General features: G+C 46.7%; 1 protein-coding gene across 1 annotated transcript in view; it reads right to left on the bottom strand.

Moving 5' to 3' along the window:
- LOC140206431 (di-N-acetylchitobiase-like) overlaps positions 1–19,513 on the bottom strand; it is a 34,319-nt gene that overhangs the window by 1,560 nt on the left and 13,246 nt on the right. Inside the window, exons 4-6 of the mRNA XM_072274799.1 lie at positions 13,234–13,405; positions 9,019–9,116; positions 7,551–7,709 (exon numbers count right to left, since the gene is read on the bottom strand). Coding sequence (XP_072130900.1) covers positions 7,551–7,709; positions 9,019–9,116; positions 13,234–13,405 — 429 coding nt within the window. The remainder of the gene's footprint in view (positions 1–7,550; positions 7,710–9,018; positions 9,117–13,233; positions 13,406–19,513) is intronic.

Here is a 19,513-nt window from a genome sequence, read left to right as displayed (position 1 = left end):
TAAAATCTGAGGTGCAAAGGGACTTGGGAGCCCTCGTGCATGATTCCATTAAGGTTAATTTGCAGGTTGAGTCTGTGGTGAGGAAGACAAATGTGATGTTAGCATTCATTTCTAGAGAACCAGAACATGAAAGCAAGGATGTAATGTTGAGGCTTTCTAAAGCACTGGTGAGGACTCACTTGGAGTATTGTGAGCAGTTTTATGCCCCTTATCTAAGAAAGGATATGCAGACATTGGAAAAGGTTCCAGGATTGAAAGGGTTTTCGTTTGAGGAGCAGTTGATGGCCCTGGGCCTGTCCTCACTGGAATTCAGAAGAATGAGGGGTGATCTCATTGAAACCTATCGAATGGTGAAAGGGCTGGATAGAATGCATGGGGAGAGGATGTTTCTTATGGTGGGGGACTTCAGGACCAGAGGACACAGCCTCCAAGTATAGGGGTGTCCTTTTAGAATGGAGATGAGGAATTTCTTTAGCCAGAGAGTGGCGAATCTGTGGAATTCATTGCCACAGGTGGCTCTAGAGGCCAAGTCATTTCGTATATTTAAGGCAGAGGTTGATAGATTCTTGATTAGTCAGGGCATGAAGGGATATGGGGAGAAGGCAGGTGACTGTGGCTGTGAGGGAAAATGGATTAGCCATTTGAAATAGCCATGATGAAATAGTGGAGTAGATTTGATGGGCCAAATGGCCTAATTCTGCTTCTATACTTTATGATCTTACGTGGGGCGCAGAAACAGAGGGCTGCTCGGAGAGAGGTCAGGATAGCTGGGGGTGGTTCTTGCAAACTTGGCCTGGACCCAGGGGCGGGGTGGTGAGTGCAAGCTAAGGCAGATGTGAAAGGGAGAGAACAGTGTGGATGTGATAGTGAGCTGCAGAAAGAGGGACGGTAGTGGGGCACGAGGAGATCACATGAACCAAGAGAGTAACAGCTACTCCCCGGGCCCCAGGGAAGATGTCACTAGGAGAGTGGGGCAATAGAAACAAGGACAGGAGGAGGAAGTGGGGAGCGGACCATGTGGAGTGGTGCAGGGAGAAGCAGAAAGACCGAAGGGTGGTCTGGGTTGGAGCTGTCAAACTGGGTGGGGACCGGGACAGGGAAGGGGGGTTACTCGTCCGCATCTATACGTCTCGAGAGACGACGGTGTGACACTTTTTTGGATGGTTCTTGGGGTTGTAGACCTGGGGCAATTTGCACTTTCTAGAGTGGATGTCGAGCCCCCGTCTGGAGTGACAGTCTCTCTCACAGCGGCTGCAGGGGAAGGAGGAAGCTGCTCTGGGTGATGCAGCCCTGACTTTCCTACTGGCTCTCTCGTTGATGAGCATGTTGGTCCCTGCTATCTCAGCACGTTGCACACTGCTTTTGACTGCGGCCCTCCATGCTGTCCGGTCTTCAGTTGTTTCCTCCCAGGTGCTGAGGTCGATGACTGCCAGCTTCATGTCATACTTGCAGATGTCCCCGTAGCAGTGGCATGGTCTCCCTCATGGGCGATAACCCTCACTCAGCTCGCTATGCAGCACTTCCTTGGGGAAGTGTCCCTGGTCCGTCCGTTTGACATTGACAACCATCTGTGGCAGAGTCTGTGGATGCTGGGGGTGTCAGCCCACCGCAGGATCTCTGTGTTGGTGATTCTGTCCTGCCAGGAGATGTGAGCCCGAGGCAGTGTAGGTGGAACGAGTTTAGCCTCTTCGCTTGACAGATGTGTGGTGTCCAAGCCCCGTTGGCGTAGAGGAGTGTGCCGAGCACGCACACCCAGTACACACTCAGCTTGGTCTTCGTCATTAGCTGTCTGTTGTTCCACATTCTCTTGTTCAGTCTGGCCATGGCAGCTGCAGCCTTGGCAATCCCACTGTTCACCTCTGCTTCACAGTGTAGTAGTAGTCATAGTCATACTTTATTGATCGGGGGGGAAATTGGTTTTCGTTACAGTTGCACCATAAATAATTAAATAGTAATAAAACCATAAATAGTTAAATAGTAATATGTAAATTATGCCAGGAAATAAGTCCAGGACCAGCCTATTGGCTCAGGGTGTCTGACCCTCCAAGGGAGGAGTTGTAAAGTTTGATGGCCACAGGCAGGAATGACTTCCTATGACGCTCTGTGCTGCATCTCGGTGGAATGAGTCTCTGGCTGAATGTACTCCTGTGCCCACCCAGTACATTATGTAGTGGGTGGGAGACATGGACCAAGATGGCATGCAACTTGGACAGCATCCTCTTTTCAGACACCACCATCAGAGAGTCCAGTTCCATCCCCACAACATCACTGGCCTTACAAATGAGTTTGTTGATTCTGTTGGTGTCTGTACCCACAGCCTGCTGCCCCAGCACACAACAGCAAATATGATCGCACTGGCCACCACAGACTCGTAGAACATCCTCAGCATCGTCCGGCAGATGTTAAAGGACCTCAGTCTCCTCAGGAAATAGAGACGGCTCTGACCCTTCTTGTAGACACAGTCAGCTGGTAATGGTCAATCCAACCTAGGTGAAGGAGTCAACTACATCAAGAGAGCAACCATCAATGGTGATGTTTGGGAGAGATTCTGCACCCTGGGCCATGACGTTTTTCTCCTTCAGAGAACCCAAACTCCTTGCAGGCATGGACGAAGTGGTTAATCAGTTGTTGGAATCCCTCTTCAGTATGTGATGTCAGTGCTGCATCATCTGCAAGCAGCACCTTGCGGATGAGGGCTGTCCTAACTTTGGTCCTGGGGTGCTAGCCAGTGATGTTAAACAGCTTACCATCGGCTCTCGTGCAAAGGGAGATGTCTTCAGTGCGGTCTGTGAAGGAGCATGGAGAAGACGATTCCAAAGAGGGTCAGTGCCCGGACATAACCTGGTTTCACTCCGCCACTCACTGGAAAGGCACCAGAAGTTGCTCCATTGAAGCAGACAGTGCTGTGCATGTCCTTATGGAAGGATGATGTGATGCTGTGTAGTACTGGGGGGGGGCAGCTAATCTTTAGCACAAGTTTGAGGAGTCTGCTTCTGCTGATGAGGTTGAATAACTTGGTCAGGTCTATGAAGGCTGTGCACAGTGACTTCTGCTGCTCTAGACACTTCTCCTGCAGCTGGTTCAATGAGAAGATCATGCCCACTGTGGACATGCCTGCTCTGGATGCAAGTGGGACTCTGGGTAGACTCCGGATGCAAGGCTCTGGAGCCGTTCCAGGATAATGCGGGCCAACACTTTTCCCACAATACTAAGGAGAGAGAATCCACGGTAGTTGTTACAATCACTACGGTCGCCCTTGTTTTTGTACAGTGTGACAATGTTGGCATCTCGCATGTCTTGGGGGACCTGGCCTTTCTCCCAGCAAAGACACAGAAGCTCGTGCAGATGATACTGCAGTGTAGCTTCCCACTCTTGAAGGCTTCAGGGGGATTTCCATCTTTCCCTGGGGCTCTCCCACGGGCGAGACAGTCGAAGGCTTTGCTGAGCTCCTCCCTAGGTGGCAATGTGTCAAGCTCTTCCATGACTGGTGAGTCGGTCAGTGCCCTCGGGGCAGAGTTGGGTTGCATACAGCTCCAGACAGTGCTCTACCCAACGTTCAAGTTGCTTGCTCTGGTCCATGGTGACTACCCCATTTTTCCACTTCAGTGGGGCTGACTTGCTGGCTGGAGGGCCTGTTCCTGCCTTGATGCTGTCAAAAATCTTGCATTCCCGCAGCTGGCAGCTGGTAGGGATTTGCTGCTCAGGCTCAGCCAATAGCTGTTTGCACAACGTCAGACAGTTTGCTGTGCCTTGTTTCTGGTAGCTCTGATCGCATTACAAGTGCTGGTGCAGGGGCTTTGCTTGTAGGCCAGCAGGGCTTTTCTCTTGGCCTCTGCCACTTGCTCCATTGCTTCCCGGTGCGCATCATGCCCGTCTGCGTTCTCGTGCTCCTTTTTTACCAAATGCTGTTATGGCTGAGCTGTAGACAGCATCACGGAGTTGTGGCCGCTTGGAGTCAATAGAGGTGCTGTCACGCGGACTCTTCTTCATCGTGGCTTCAAAGGCACCTGAGAACTGCTGTAGTCTGTCAGAGTTCACTGTACAGCAGGTTTTGATGTGAGATCAGCCCTTAGTCTTGGAATGATGGAGTCCCTTTGGCATTAGCCCTGCTCTGCTGACAACAACTGAAGGGTCTGTGTTGCTGTCTGCACCGTGATAACTGTGAGTGTTCAGGTCCCTGCACTTGGTGATGATACGGTTGAGCAGGTGTCGGTTGTGGGACCACGGATGTCTCCAGTAGACCTTGTGCCGCTCCTTACCCTGAAAATACGTGTTGGTGATGCACAGTCCATGATGGCAGCATAGTTCTAGCAGTCTCTGCCTGTCCTCGTTCCTCTTGCCAATGCCATAATGGCCAAGGCAAGAAGGCCATCTTCATGGTCGGCTCAAACTTTAGCATTGAAGTCTCCCAGCAGGTACAATCCTTCAGCACTTGGGATTCTAGATATTGCCTCATCCAGAGCCTCGGAGAACTGATCTTTGGCCTCTGGTGAAGAACAAGGTGTTGGGGTGTGGATGCTCATGAAGTTTTCAGGGCCAGAAAGCGACAATAAGCAGAAAGCAAGGATTCTTTCTGTTGTGCCTGTTGGTGGTTCCATGGTGGCGATGATGGAGTTCTTCACTGCAAAACCAACCCCATTCTGCCTTGGGTCCTCATGAGGGAGACCCTGCCAAAAGAAGGTGCAATTGGACTCTCTGATGGAACCGTTATCCGTCAAGCAGGTCTCCTGGAGGTAGGCAAAGTCGATGAGCCATTGAGTGAGCTCCCTGTCAATGGCTGCTGTTTTGTGGGCATCATCGATCTGTTGGAGATTGTCAGTCAGTCCAGGACACGTGGTCCAGATGTTCCAGCTTGTGTGGAGAATAGCTGCGTTCTTCCTAGTTTTAATCCTTCCACCTGGTGTGGACGCACAGCTCACTTGTCGAGGTGAACTCTGAGCCCCATGCCCCCAGTGAGGCAGGCACGCAGTGGCAGGACAGTGCCTTACTGGCTGTGGGCTGCCCAACTTGAGACAGGCGAGATGCGATGATCTCTCCCACCGCCAGAAGTGGCCCTTGGTGCTCGTTTCCTGCACGAATCAGTTGAGTTTGTAACCGATAACAGCCACTTCCTGTGTTGTGCCAATATCTTGTGACATCAAAGGAGTGCCCTCTCCATAGTGCCAGGGGCCTGGGCGAGGGGATATGGAGGTCCTGGGCCACCCTGATCTCAAGACCCCCTCTCGGCGCTGCTGGCATGGTCCAGTGGAAAGGGAAGAACCAGTACATTTGTTGCCAGCCCAGCTGCAGGAATTGCTGGATGGTGACGTAGTAAGCCTTAGGACTCCCAAGGCACACACAAAGCAGCGCGACTACTTACGCGTAATTTTGATGGTGCCACTGGCGATAATTCTGTTGCCTGTTCCTCCGTAACCTCCAGAGATGATAAACAGTCTCACTGAGATTTGGCACAGAAATTGTCAATTGCTGGAGCGATGATGCAGTCGGAGGCGAAGACGCACCCACAACCGCTGTGCACCGGCACCAACCCCCAGCCGAGAGTCTAGTGCAGGCTGGCCCCGCTGCGAGGTCTCCACACCCGCCTGCCAGCCAGTCAGCACCGCACCCTCCGCCCTTAGGGGGTATTGAAGCCAACGTTAAAAGGAGAGGACGATGGGGCAGGAGCGGAGCTGGAAGGGGGGAGCGCTGTGCAGACTGTGCAGGGTGAACCGGGAGTGAAAGCCAGGACTTCCCCGGGAAGGCCAAAGTGGCCGCAGAGAGAGCGGGATGATTGGATGTGGACGACGGAATGTGAAGAGCCACAGGGTAGGGAGTCCATGCATGATGTTGGGAGAAGAGGGTGGCAGAAAGTGAAGGATGTCCTAATATGGAGACACAAGAGACTTGCAGATGTGGGAATCTGAAGCATCTGGATCGGATGGAAAAGGGGCCCGTTATTTGTGTTGTCCCACTGAACGTGTGGACATGCTACATTGGCAAGGCACCCCCAGCACATTCCTGTGCGTTTTAGTTACTAATGATGATGCAGTTCACTGTATTAGGTATGCCTGTACACCTGCTCATCAATGCAAATGTTTAATCAGCCAATCAGGTAGCAGCAACTCAAAGCAAAAAAGCATGCAGGCATGGTCAAGAGGTTCAGCTGCTCAAACCAAACATTAAAATGAGGAAGAAATGTGATCTAAGTGACTTTGAACATGGAATGATTGTTGGTGCCAGACCGGGTGGTTTGATTATCTCAGAAACTGCTGATCTCCTGGGATTTTCAACCACAACAGTCTCTGGAGTTTGCAGAGCAAAGTACCAGAAGTAAAAACAAAACAACCAGTGAAAATACCTTGTTAACGAGAGAGGTCAGAGAGGGGCTAGACTGGTCCAAGCTGACAGGATGGTGACAGTAACTCAAATAACCACACATTACAACAGCGGTGTGTAGAAGTCCATCTCTGAATGTGAAACATATCAGACCTTGAAGTGGATGGGCTACAGCAGCAGAGGCCATTTTTTTAGGTATAGGAGGTAGATAATAAAGTGGCTATAGCGTGTATTGTTCCATGTGCATGTGACAAATAAATCTGCATCTGCATCTCAATGAACACACAAAGCACTGGAAGAACCCAGGAGGCCTGACTACATCTGTGGAAGGAAATGGACAGCAGGAGTTTTTAGACCATAAGACAAAGGAGCAGAAGTCGGCCATTCGGCCCATCGAGTCTGTTCCGCCATTTTATCATGAGCTAATCCATTCTCCTATTTAGTCCCACTCCCCTGCCTTCTCACCATAACCTTTGATGCCCTGGCTACTCAGATACCTATCAATCTCTGCCTTAAATACACCCAAGGACGTGGCCTCCACTGCTGCCCGTGGCAACAAATTCCATAGATTCACCACCTTCTGACTAAAAAAATTTCTTCACATTTCTGTTCTGAATGGGCACCCTTCAATCCTTCAGTCATGCCCTCTCGTATTAGACTCCCCCATCATGGGAAACAACTTTGTCACATCCACTCTGTCCATGCCTTTTAACATTCGAAATGTTTCTATGAGGTCTCCCCTCATTCTTCTAAACTCTAAGGAGTACAGTCCAAGAGCGGACCAACGTTCCTCATATGTTAACCCTCTCATTCCGGGAATCATTCTAGTGAATCTTCTCTGTACCCTCTCCAACGTCAGCACATCCTTTCTTAAATAAGGAGACCAAAACTGCCCACAGTACTCCAAGTGAGGTCTCACCAGCGCCTTATAGAGCCTCAACATCACATCCCTGCTCCTATACTCTATTCCTCTAGAAATGAATGCCAACATTGCATTCGCCTTCTTCACTACTAACTCAACCTGGAGGTTAAAGACTCTTTGGTCAAGACTCTTTATCTGCATGGAAAGAGGGGAGAAAGTCTGTATAAAGAGATTAGGGAGTGAAGCAAGAGCTGGCAGGTGATGGGCAGATCATAGTGAGGAAGGGGATGATGGGCAGACAACAGAGGGAGAGAGAGAGGGGCGTATGCTGACAGGTCGAAGGCCTCCAATATGCTTTAACAAATGGACTTACCATGTATGTAAAGGATGGGACTTGCAAATCATTTTCCCAAAACTTCTGAGATACTGCTCTGGGCAGGAGTGTCATGATAGTCTTGTATGGGATTGTGTCTCCACTCTTGACGTTGCAAGTTCGTTTGTTGGGCTTATTGATCAATTCACATCCACCTGCCTGAGAATTATACATTTCGAAAATTAGTTGATGGATGGAGTTCCCCCATCATTGAACACACCAACAAGGAATGCTGCCAAAAAAAAGCAGCATCCATCATCAAAGACCCCCACCATTCAGCCCATATTGTAATGGAGTGTGCTGAGAGGTGACTGAACCAGGTGGGGAGGAACACACCTCTTGTCCCATGCTGAGACAAACAAAAGTTTCTTCATCAGAACTCCAGCTGAACTCTGAACTTCGGTGGCTTGACTGAGTGACACCGCGAGGTGGATCACGCAAGGATCCCACGATAAGTGCGAACTAAGAGTTCACTTTAAATAATCTCCGTAGGCTGAAAATCCATGGCCATCGAAATAAACTTCACATGATTAAACAAGGGCTGAACAGCTCTAGATAAGATGATGACTTACAAATACAGGTGCAAAGCTGGTGGGACTCATGACGTATATTCTCTTCTCGCTATGACCATCGGGATGCAGATACAGGAACCTTAGATCCCACACCACCAGGTTCAGGAACAGTTATTACCTTACAGCCATCCGGCTCTTGAACCAGCATGGTTAATTTCACTCACCTCAACACTGAACTGATTCCACAACCTACAACTCACTTTCAAGAACTCGACAACTCATGTTCTTGACAGTATTTATATATTTTTTTATATATATATATTTTTTTCCTTTTTTCAATTTGCACAATTTATGGTCCTTTGTACCTTGATTGTTAGTCCATTTTTGTTTGTGTGTGTAATTTTTCATTAATTCAATTGTGTTTCTTTGAATTTACTGTGAATGTCTGCAAGAAAATGAATCTCAGGGTTGTAAATGGTGACATATATGTATGTTGATAATAAATTTTATTTGAACTTTGAATAACCTACAGACTCATTTTCAAGGACTCTATAATTCATGTTCACAGTATTATTTATTTAGTTATTTTCACATTTCCATTCTGTGTTTATTGTTACAATTTGTAACAGTGTTGTAACTTGAAACACTGACAATGTAACTACGTTGAAGCCCTAAAATCTTCCAGCGTATAGGGTGTGGTATGTTTATTATTTAGAAAATTTATGGATTATAGTAATTAATACATAATTAATTACAAATTATTTTACAATTATATTAACATAGGTGTCATAATTTCATAATTATATTAACATTATATAAAATTCCAGCTGTGTTAACAAAGTGTGTGTGCGTGGAAGCATTTCAGTGACTGTGTAGACGCAGCTGGTCCCTCTATGTCAACTGTTTATTACCCCTCCCCATAGATGCCGTTTGACCTGCTAATATTTTCTCCTTACCTCATGTAGCTTCTTGCAGGTATAATCAACACCAAACCATGGAACACCAAGTATGAGCTTGCTGGGAGAGATACCCAGTTTGATATATTCGGAGATACCTAAGTAAGCAAAGTGAATCTGTGATTAACATTGAAACCGGGCTGGTAGATATTGAACTGGAAGGTGCTATTAGATATTAGACCATGAGATATAGGAGCAGAATTAGTTCATTTGGCCCATTGAGTCCACTCTGCCATTTCATCATGGCTGATCCATTTCCGCTCTCAGCCCCAGTCTCCTGCCTTTTCCCTGTATCCCTTCATACCTGACTAATCAAGAATCTATCAACCTCTGCCTTAAATATGCCTAATGATTTGCTTTCCACAGCTGCCTGTGGCAACAGATTCTGCAGATTCACCACTCTCTGGCTAAAGAAATTTCTCCTCATCTCTGTTCTAAATAGACATCTCTCTATTCTGAGGCGGAGTCCTCTGGTTCTAGACTCCCCGACCATAGGAAACATCCTCTCCACATCCACGCTATTGAGGCTTTTCAACATTGGATAAGTTTCAATGAAAATCCATCCACCCCGCCCCTTCTGAATTTCAGTGAGTAGAGACCCAGAGCCATCAAATGATGACAGGGAGTTCGGAAGAAAGTTGAGAAGCAGGACTTCAAAGGTAGTAATCTCAGGATTACTGCCTGTGCCACTTAACAGTGAGTATAGGAATAAAATGAGGTGGAGGATAAATGCGTGGCTGAGGGATTGGAGCAGGGGGCAGGGATTCAGATTTCTGGATCACTGGGACCTCTTTTGAGACAGGTGTGACCTGTATAAAAAGGACGGATTGCACTTTAATCCCGGGGGACCAATATCCTGGCAGGGAGGTTTGCTAGGGCTATTGGGGAGAGTTAAACGAGAATTGCTGGGGGGTGGGAACTGAACTGAGAGACGGAGGAAGGGGCGGTTGGCTCACATATAGAGAAAGCTTGGAGACAGTGCGAGATGGAAGATAGGCAGATAATAGGGAAGGGATATGCTCAGACTGATGGTTTGAGATGTGCCTATTTTAATGCAAGAAGCATCATGCACAAAGCAGATGAGCTTAGAGCGTGGATCAGTACTTGGAGCTATGATGTTGTGGCCATTACAGAGACTTGGATGGCTCAGAGGCAGGAATGATTTCTTAGAGTGCCAGGCTTTAGATGTTTCAGAAAGGACAGGGAGGGAGGCAATAGAGGTGGGGGTGTGGCACTGCAGATCAGAGACAGTGTCACGGCTGCAGAAAAGGAGGAAGTCATGGAGGGATTGTCTACTGAGTCTCTGTGGGTGGAAGTTAGAAACAGGAAGGGGTCAATAACTCTACTGGGTGTTTTTATAAACCACCCAATAGTAACAGGGACACTAGGGAGCAGATAGGGAGACAGATTCTGGAAGAATGTAATAATAACAGGGCTGTCATGTGGGAGATTTTAATTTCCCCAATATTGTTTGGCATCTCCCTAGAGCAAGGGGTTTAGATGGGGTGAAGTTTGTTAGGTGTGTTCAAGAAGGTTTTCTGACACAATATGTAGATAAGCCTGCAAGAGGAGAGGCTGTTCTTGATCTGGTATTGGGAAATGAACCTGGTCAGGTGTCAGGTCTCTCAGTGGGAGAGCACTTTGGAGGTAGCGATCACAATTCTATCTTCTTTACCAGAGCATTGGAGAGGGATAGGAACAGACAAGTTAAGAAAGCATTTAATTGGAGTGAGGGGAAATACTCAGGCAGGAACTTGGAAGCATAAATTGAGAACAGATGTTCTCAGGGAAATGTACGGCAGAAATTTGGCAAAAGTTCAGGGGATATTTGCGTGGCATTCTGTAAAGGTATGTTCCAATGAGAAAGGGAAAGGATCGTAGGGTACAGGAACTGTGGTGTACAAAGACTGTTGAAAATCTTGTCAAGAAGAAAAAAAAAGATTACAAAAGGTTTGAAAAACTGGGTAATGATAGAGATCTAGAAGATTATGAGGTTAGCAGGAAGGAGCTTAAGAGTGAAATTAGGAGAGCCAGAAGGGGCCACAAGAAGGCCTTGGTGAGCAGGATTAAAGAAAATCCCAAGGCATTCTACAAATATGTGAAGAGCAAGAGGATAAGACGTGAGAGAATAGGACCAATCAAATGTGACAGTGGAAAAGTGTGTATGGAAATGAAGGAGATAATTGAGGTACTTAATGAATACCTTGCTTCAGTATTCCCTACTGAAAAGGATCTTGGCGATTGTCGGGATGACCTAGAGCGGATTGAAAAGCTTGAGCGTATAGACATTAAGAAAGGATGTGCTGGAGATTTTGGAAAGTATCAAGTTGGATAAGTCTCTGGTACTGGACGAGAAGTACCCCAAGCTAATGTGGCAGGTGAGCAAGGAGATTGCTGAGTCTCTGGCGATGATCGTTGCATCATCAATGGGGATGGGGGAGATTCCAGAGAATTGGAGGGTTGCAGATGTTGTTCCCTTATTCAAGAAAGGGGGTAGCCCAGGAAATTATAGTCCAGTGAGTCTTACTTCAGTTGTTGGTAAGTTGATGGAAAAGATCCTGAGAGGCAGGATTTATGAACATTTGGAGAGGTGTAATATGATTAGGAATAGTCAGCATAGCTTTGTGAAAGGCAGGTTGTGCCTTACAAGCCTGATTGAATTTTTTTGAGGATGTGACTAAACATGTTGATGAAGGTAGAGCAGTAGATGTAGTGTATATGGATTTCAGCAAGACATTTGACAAGGTACCCCATGAAAGGCTTGTTGAGAAAGTAAGGAGGCATGGGATCCAAGGGGATCTTGCTTTGTGGATCCAGAAGTGGCTTACCTACAGAAGGCAAAGAGTGTTTGTAGACTGGTCACATTCTGCATGGAGGTCGGTGACCAGTGGTGTGCCTCAGGGATCTGTACTGGGACGCCTACTCTTTGTGATTTTTATAAATGACCTGGATGAGGAAGTGGAGGGATGGGTTAGTAAATTTGCTGATGACACAAAGGTTGGGGGTGTTGTGGATAGTGTGGAGGGCTGTCAGAGGTTACAGTGGGACATTGATAGGATGCAAAACTGGGCTGAGAAGTGGCAGATGGAGTTCAACCTAGGTAAGTGTGAGATGGTTCATTTTGGTAGGTCAAATATAATGGCAGAATATAGTATTAATGGTCAGACTCTTGGCAGTGTGGAGGATCAGAGGGATCTTGGGGTCCGAGTCCATAGGACGCTCAAAGCAGCTGCTCAGGTTGACTCTGTGGTTGGCCTTCATCAACTGTGGGATTGGGTTTAAGAGACGAGCGGTAATGTTGCAGCTATATAGGACCCTGGTCAGACCCCACTTGGAGTACTGTACTCAGTTGTGGTCACCTCACTATAGGAAGGATGTGATGTGGAAACTATAGAAAGGGTGCAGAGGAGATTTACAAGGATGTTGCCTGGATTGGGGAGCATGCCTTATGAGAATAGGTTGAGTGAACTTGGCCTTTTCTCCTTCGAGCGACAGAGGATGAGAGGTGACCTGATAGAGGTGTACAAGATGATGAGAGGCATTGATCGTGTGGATAGTCTTTTTCCCAGGGCTGAAATGGCTATCATGAGAGGGCACAGCTTTAAGGTGCTTGGAAGTAGGTACAGAGGAGATGAGATGATCTTTTACGCAGAGAGTGGTGAATGTGTGGAATGGGGTGACGGTGGTGGAGGCGGATATGATAGGGTCTTTTCAGAGTAATAAAGGCATCTGTTAGTCTTGCGAGACCATGGATCTGCGCCTGGAAAGTCTTCACTCTCCAGGGCGCAGGCCTGGGCAAGGTTGTATGGAAGACCAGCAGTTGCCCATGCTGCAAGTCTCCCCTCTCCAGGACACCGAGGTTGTCCAAGGGAAGGGCATTAGGACCCATACAGCTTGGCACCGGTGTCATCGCAGAGCAATGTGTGATTAAGTGCCTTGCTCAAGGACACAACACGTCGCCTCGGCTGGGGCTCGTACTCACGACCTTCAGGTCACTAGTCCAATGCCTTAACCACTTGGCCACATGCCCACTGGATAGGTACATGGAGCTTATGAAAATAGAGGGCTATGGGTAACCCTAGGTAATTTCTAAAGTAAGTACGTGTTCCGCACAGCATTGTGTGCTGAAGGGCCCGTATTGTGCTGTAGTTTTTCTATGTTTCTACGTTCTAAATCCTCTTCACTTGACAAGCCTTTCAATTCCAGAAGACATACCTGAAGAAACTTTATCGTGGGGAGCATTCGGCTTTGCAAAGCAGTCCTTGGTATTTGTAGTGTGCATTAAATAACTCATAACAAACAGACTGTCAGAGCTAGCCTGAAATTTTGCATATTCGTAGCACCGACCATAGAGACAATGTGGAGACCAAGGCACGTTTACTATGACCTAAGTAACGAAGAGAAATTACAAAAAATTAACTCTGTTGGAGGTTGACTCTGTAGTATAACGTAACACTATTACAGCACCAGTGACCCAGGTTCAATCCCAGCAGCTGTCTGTAAGGAACTTGTATGTTCTTGTGACCATGTGGGTTTCCTCTGGGGGCTTCAGTTTTTGTTGGGCCAGAAGGTCCTGTTACTGTACTGTATATCTAAATAAAATCAGAAAAACATCTTACAAGTACTGTGACTATACATGCACTCAGTGGCCAATTTATTATCTACCTCCTGTACCTACTGTCAAGATGAAGCCACACTCAGGTTGGAGGAACAACACTTTATATTCCGTCTGGATAGCCTCCAACCTGATGACATGAACATCGACTTCTCAAACTTCCGCTAATGCCCCACCTCCCCCTCGTACCCCATCCGTTATTTATTTATATACACACATTCTTTCTCTCTCTCTCCTTTTTCTCCCTCTGTCCCTCTCACTATACCCCTTTCCCATCCTCTGGGTTCCCCCCCCTTTTCCTTCTCTCTGGGCCTCCTGTCCCATGATCCTCTCATATTCCTTTTGTCAATCACCTGTCCAGTTCTTGGCTCCATCCCTCCCCCTCCTGTCTTCTCCTATCATTTTGGATCTCCCCCTCCCCCTCCCACTTTCAAATCTCTTACTAGCTCTTCTTTCAGTTAGTCCTGACCAAGGGTCTCGGCCCGAAACATCGATTGTACTTCTTCCTAGAGCTGCTGCCTGGCCTGCTGTCTTCACCAGCAACTTTGATGTGGGTTGCTTGAATTTGCAGCATCTGCAGAATTCCTCGTGTTTGCGTTATTTGAGTTACTGTCACCTTCCTGTCAGCTTGAACCAGTCTGGCCATTCTCCTCTGACCTCTCCCCTTAACAAGGCATTTTCACCCACAGAACTGCGCGAGGTTTTTTGTTCTTAACATCATTCTCTGTAAACACTTAGAGACGGTTGTGTGTGAAAATCCCAGGAGATCAGCAGTTTCTGAGTTGCTCAAAGCACCCTGTCTGGCACCAACAATCATCCCACAGTCAAAGACACTGAGGTCACATTTCCTCCCCATTCTGATGTTTGGTCTCAACAACAACTGAACCTCTTGACCATGACCACATGCTTTTATGCATTGAGTTGCTGCCACATGACAGGCAAATTAGCCATTTGCAATAATGAGCAGGTGTACAGGTATACCTAATAAAGTGGCCACTGAGTGTTTGTACAATCATATGTGCATGACATTCATGGGAATTTCCAGTTAATTTTGACCAGTTTTCAGTTTTATTTTTTTTTCTTTCATTGAATCTCAGGGTTATATATGGAGATATATATGTACTTCGATAATAAATTTGCATTGAACTTTGAATATACTTTGAAATTTGAATAATAAAGTTTCTGATATCCCAAATAAGGTCAGGAAAATCATTAAAGTTCCAGAGATTCAGACAATATGATGCATTGCATTTTCAACTTAATGGTCAATATATTAAGTTCCCTGGACTTGAGGGACTGGGTTAAGGAGAGACTTTTTTCTTAGTGTGTAGGAGACTGAGGATGAACTTATACTAATCCATGTTTATAAACCATCTTATACATTTATATTTATTGTGTTTTTTATTATTGTGTTCTTTATCTGATTTGTTTTGTACTGCATCGGATCCTGCATAATAATTATTTCATTCTCCTTTACACTTGTGTGCTGGAAATGACAGGGTGGCGAGGTGTAAGGCACTCCTTCCCTCTGCTGGCCTGCAGGTCCACCTTGGGCAAGGTGTAGCACCTGCTTCGCCCCCTTCCCATGGATCAGGGTCATGTGAAGCAATGGGAGCAGGAGGTGGATGGTCATATGAGCAGCTGGTTGGGTCACCCATCTTGTAAAGACACTGCCCAGAAGAAGGCAATGACAAACCACTTCTGTAGAAAAATTTACCAAGAGCAATCATGTTCTCCCAGGAAAAGTGAATAAACTAGAAAATAGGTTGGCAAAGATGTCTGTCCATGGCTCCTGGAGGTGGGCAGTGCAGGGCTTTGTTTGGTTCTAGCTAATGATGTTCCAGGGGGTGTCAGTGTCGGGGTAATTCCTGAGAAAGAAAGTGTGGTGTCCATGGATTCCAGGACCATTGGGCACAGCAGGGGATAAATGTCATCCTAGATTGCCAAACCTTGAAGAGGAGCATAACCTTGACATGGTTTGGAGGCTTGTGTGATCCAGTGAGCTATGTTGGCTGGAGTCAGGGCTTTATGCTTTGGCTCTTGGGAGTGTCACCCATACCAAAGAGGTCAAAGGGAGAGGCCAGACTAAGTGTGGTCCACCGGTCCTCCAGGTTTGGTGGTTCAGTTGAGGGATAACCATCCTGATTGGTAAAACCGCATTGTTATGGCAACAGCAATGAAGAATCCTTCTACATCTGAGTGTGATGGTATTCCACCTGGGACCGGCATGACTGACTGTACTGAAAACTGAGTGGAAGCTACCGACACGATGAAGGAAGCCCTGAACACTGCCAGAAATGGAGGACTTTCATTGCTGTCCTATACGCCTGCGCCAAGATTGCCAGTAAGTAAGATTGAGATAAGGACATCTTAATTTAATTTATGTTAGTCATTATGATTGTCTCTGTATTGTTATAGAATCATAGAATTATAATTTTATAATGTATTTTTGAAATTGAAAAAGGGAAAAGGAATAAAAAGCTAGAGGTCATAAATTTAAAATGAGAGGGCAAGATTTAATGGTAATCTCAGATTGGTGGAGCAACAATTTATATTCCATCTGGGTAGCCTCTAACCTGATAGTATGAACATTGAATTCTCTAACTTCCAGTAATTGCTCCCTCTTCCAGTCCCTCTTCCCATTCCCCATTCTGGTTCTCCTCTCACCCTTCCTATTATCCTCACCTGGCTATCACTTCCCCTCGTACCCCTCCTCCTTCCCTTTCTCCCATGGTCCACTGTCCTCTCCTATCTGATTCATTCTTCTTCAGCCCTTTAGCTCTTCCACCTATCATGTTCAACTTCTTACTTCATCTGCCCTCCCGCACCCACCTGGCTTAACCTACCACCTAGCTTGTCCTCCTTCTCGTCATCCCACCTTCTTATTTTGTCTTCCTCCCCTTCCTTGGGTCTTGGGAGAAATGTCGACTGATTATTCCTCTCCGTAGATGCTGCCTGACCTGCTGAGTTCCTCCAGCATTTAGTGTAGTGTGACGCTCTTGGGGGGGGGGGGGGGGGGTCGTGGTTAACAGCCCGCCTCTGCATTTCTAATGACCAGCACTGTTTATTGTTCTTGTGTTAAAATGCTTTTGTTGGATTATAGAGGGTAGAACATAGAAACTTACAGCACATTACAGGCCCTTTGGCCCACCATGTTGTGCCGAGCATGTATCCTACTCTAGAGACTGTCTCGAATTTCCCTACCGCATAGCCCTCTATTTTTCCCCTTAAAACTATGGTGGGAAGTTCAGTACATTTAGTGTTACCTTTTAGCTTCGGTTATACAGTTATTCCCTTGTGTATTTGTGGATCACCTTAACTGTAACCGGGGTGTGTGATGGTCACCTCCCCACTCTGTATGAGACTGGTTGGGTTCACTCTCTGCTCATGGTGCCTGATCTGTTCTGTGTTTATCACAGTAAAACTGCTGTTGAGTTAATGAGCTTCCTCGTCTGTCATTATGGACCAAATGTTCGCCACACTACGCTACATGGAAATCAGAAGAACAAACTTTTCGCCCAGAGGATGGTCTGTGTCTGGAACAAGCTGCCAGAGGAAATGGTTGAAGCAGGTACAGTAACAATTTTTAAAAGATATTTCGATAGGAAAGGCTTAGAGGCATGTGGGTCAAATACAGGCAAGCAGATTTAGCTTAAATTGGAATTTCGGTTGGCATGGAACAGATGGGCTGAAGGGCCTGTTGCCATGCTCTAGAACTCAATATTTTGTTTTCACAATGATTACCTGATTTATGTAGAGTCAAATGAGGGCATAGCCTCGGAAAAGAGGGATGTCCATTTAGAACAGAGATGAGGAGGAATTTCTTTAGCCAGAGGATGGTGTATCTGTGGAATTCATTGCTGTGGAGGCCAACTCATTCGATACACTTAAGACAGAGGTTGATAGGTTCTTGATTGGTCAGGGTGTCAAAGGTTATGGAGAGAAAGCAGGAGACTGGGCTTGAGAGGGATAATAAATCAGCCATGATGGAATGGCAGACAAACTCGATGGGCTGAATGGCCTATGTCTTATGGTATCCTGGTCAAAATACAGTACAGAAAGAGGCCCTTCAGCCCATTAGATCCTTGCCAACCATCATCCATAAATCCTGCTTGAATCTGCAATATTTATTCACCCACATTCCCATCACTCCCCCCCCAGGTTTCACCCCTCACCTGCACACTGGTGACAATCCACATTAACCCACGGACTCCACATGTGGGAGGAAACCAGGGGAAAGCCAGGTGACCACAAGGGAAAAGCACAATCTCTACACAAGCAGCACCAGGGGTCGGGATTGAACCCGGGTCTCCAGTGGACATATCGTGGAGGGAGTTTGACATGGGGAATTGCAAAGTGCTACATTCAAGTCGGAAAAGGCAGGAGAACTTGGTATGGCAACTGCTCTGCCTTTAATGGAAATCAGCCTCTCCTCCGTGGACTCTACACTCCTCCCTGCCAGCAAAGACCCCACCCATCGAGGACACTCTCCTTTCTCCCCTCTCCCACTGGGTGGAAGATACAAAAGCCTGAAGGCATATACCACCAGCCCCAAGGGCAGCTTCTACCCCACAGTTACAGGACTACTGATAAGATGGTGTACCTGTACAATAAGATAGAAGGCAGAAGAATGGGATTGGAAGGGATAATAAATCAGCCATGATGGAATGGCAGTGTGGACTCGATGGGCTGAATGGCCTAATTCTGTTCCTATGTCTTTGGGTCTTATGGTCTTATGGACTCTTGCCCTCACAATCTACCTTGTTATGACCATGCACCATATTGTCTGCCTGCACTATACTTTGTAACTGTAACATTTTATTTTGCATTCTGTTTTTATTTTACCTTGTACAGCCTCGAGGCACTGTTGCAATTAAATGATGTGTTTGGACAGTATGCAAGACAATGTTTTTGTATTCAATCCATACAGGTCATTTCAACACATCAGTACGACAAGGTGGAACAACGGAAAGGCAATAACCAAATAGCACATTACAAGAGAGAGTGCCGGGGGTGGGAGGGTTCCATGATTATGAATTAATTGTGGACTTCAGGAAGGGGAAGTCGAGGGAACTCACTCCAGTCCTCATCGAGGGGTCAGCAGTGGAAAAGTAAGCAGTTTCATGTTCCTGGGTGTGAACATCTCTGAAGATCTTTCCTAGGATTTTTAATCCAGGGAGCGGGAAGCACAGAATCAAATATCGCTGTGATGATTGTACGTTCTAGTATCAATTGTTTGGCGACAATAAAGTATAGGTCCAACATATTGATGCAATTACAGAGAGGGCATGGCAGTGGCTATATTTCATTCAGAGATTGAGGAGAACTGGAATGTCGCCAAAGACACTCACAAATTTCTACAGATGTACTGTGGAGAGCATTCTAACTGGTGCATCACTGTTCGGTATGGTGGAGGGGTTAGTCAATGCACAGGATTGGAAGAAGCTGCAGAAAGTTGTAAACTCAGCTCCATCATAGGCACTAGCATCCCCTCCATTGAGGACATCTTCAAAAGACAATGCCTCAAAAAGGTGGCAGGCCCCCATCACCTAAGACAAGTCCTCTCCTCATTGCTGCCCTCAGGGAGGAGGCACAGCAGACTGAAGACACACACTCAGCATTTCAGGAACAGCTTCTTCCTCCCCACCATCAGATTCCTGAATGGACAATGAACCCATGAACACTACCTCAGTATTTTTGTTTGTTTTCTCTCTCTCTCCCTCTACCTCTCTCTACCTCTCTCTCTATCTCTCTCTCTCTACCTCTCTCTACCCCTCTCTCTCTTTCTACCTGTCTACCTCTTTCTACCTCTTTCTACCTCTCTCCCTACCTCTCTCCCTACCTCTCTCTCTACCTCTCTCTACCTCTCTCTCTACCTCT

This window comes from Mobula birostris, chromosome 12 (assembly GCF_030028105.1).
Source record: "Mobula birostris isolate sMobBir1 chromosome 12, sMobBir1.hap1, whole genome shotgun sequence".
Lineage (NCBI taxonomy): Eukaryota > Metazoa > Chordata > Chondrichthyes > Myliobatiformes > Myliobatidae > Mobula > Mobula birostris.
This window is presented reverse-complemented; position numbering and strand designations above follow the sequence as displayed.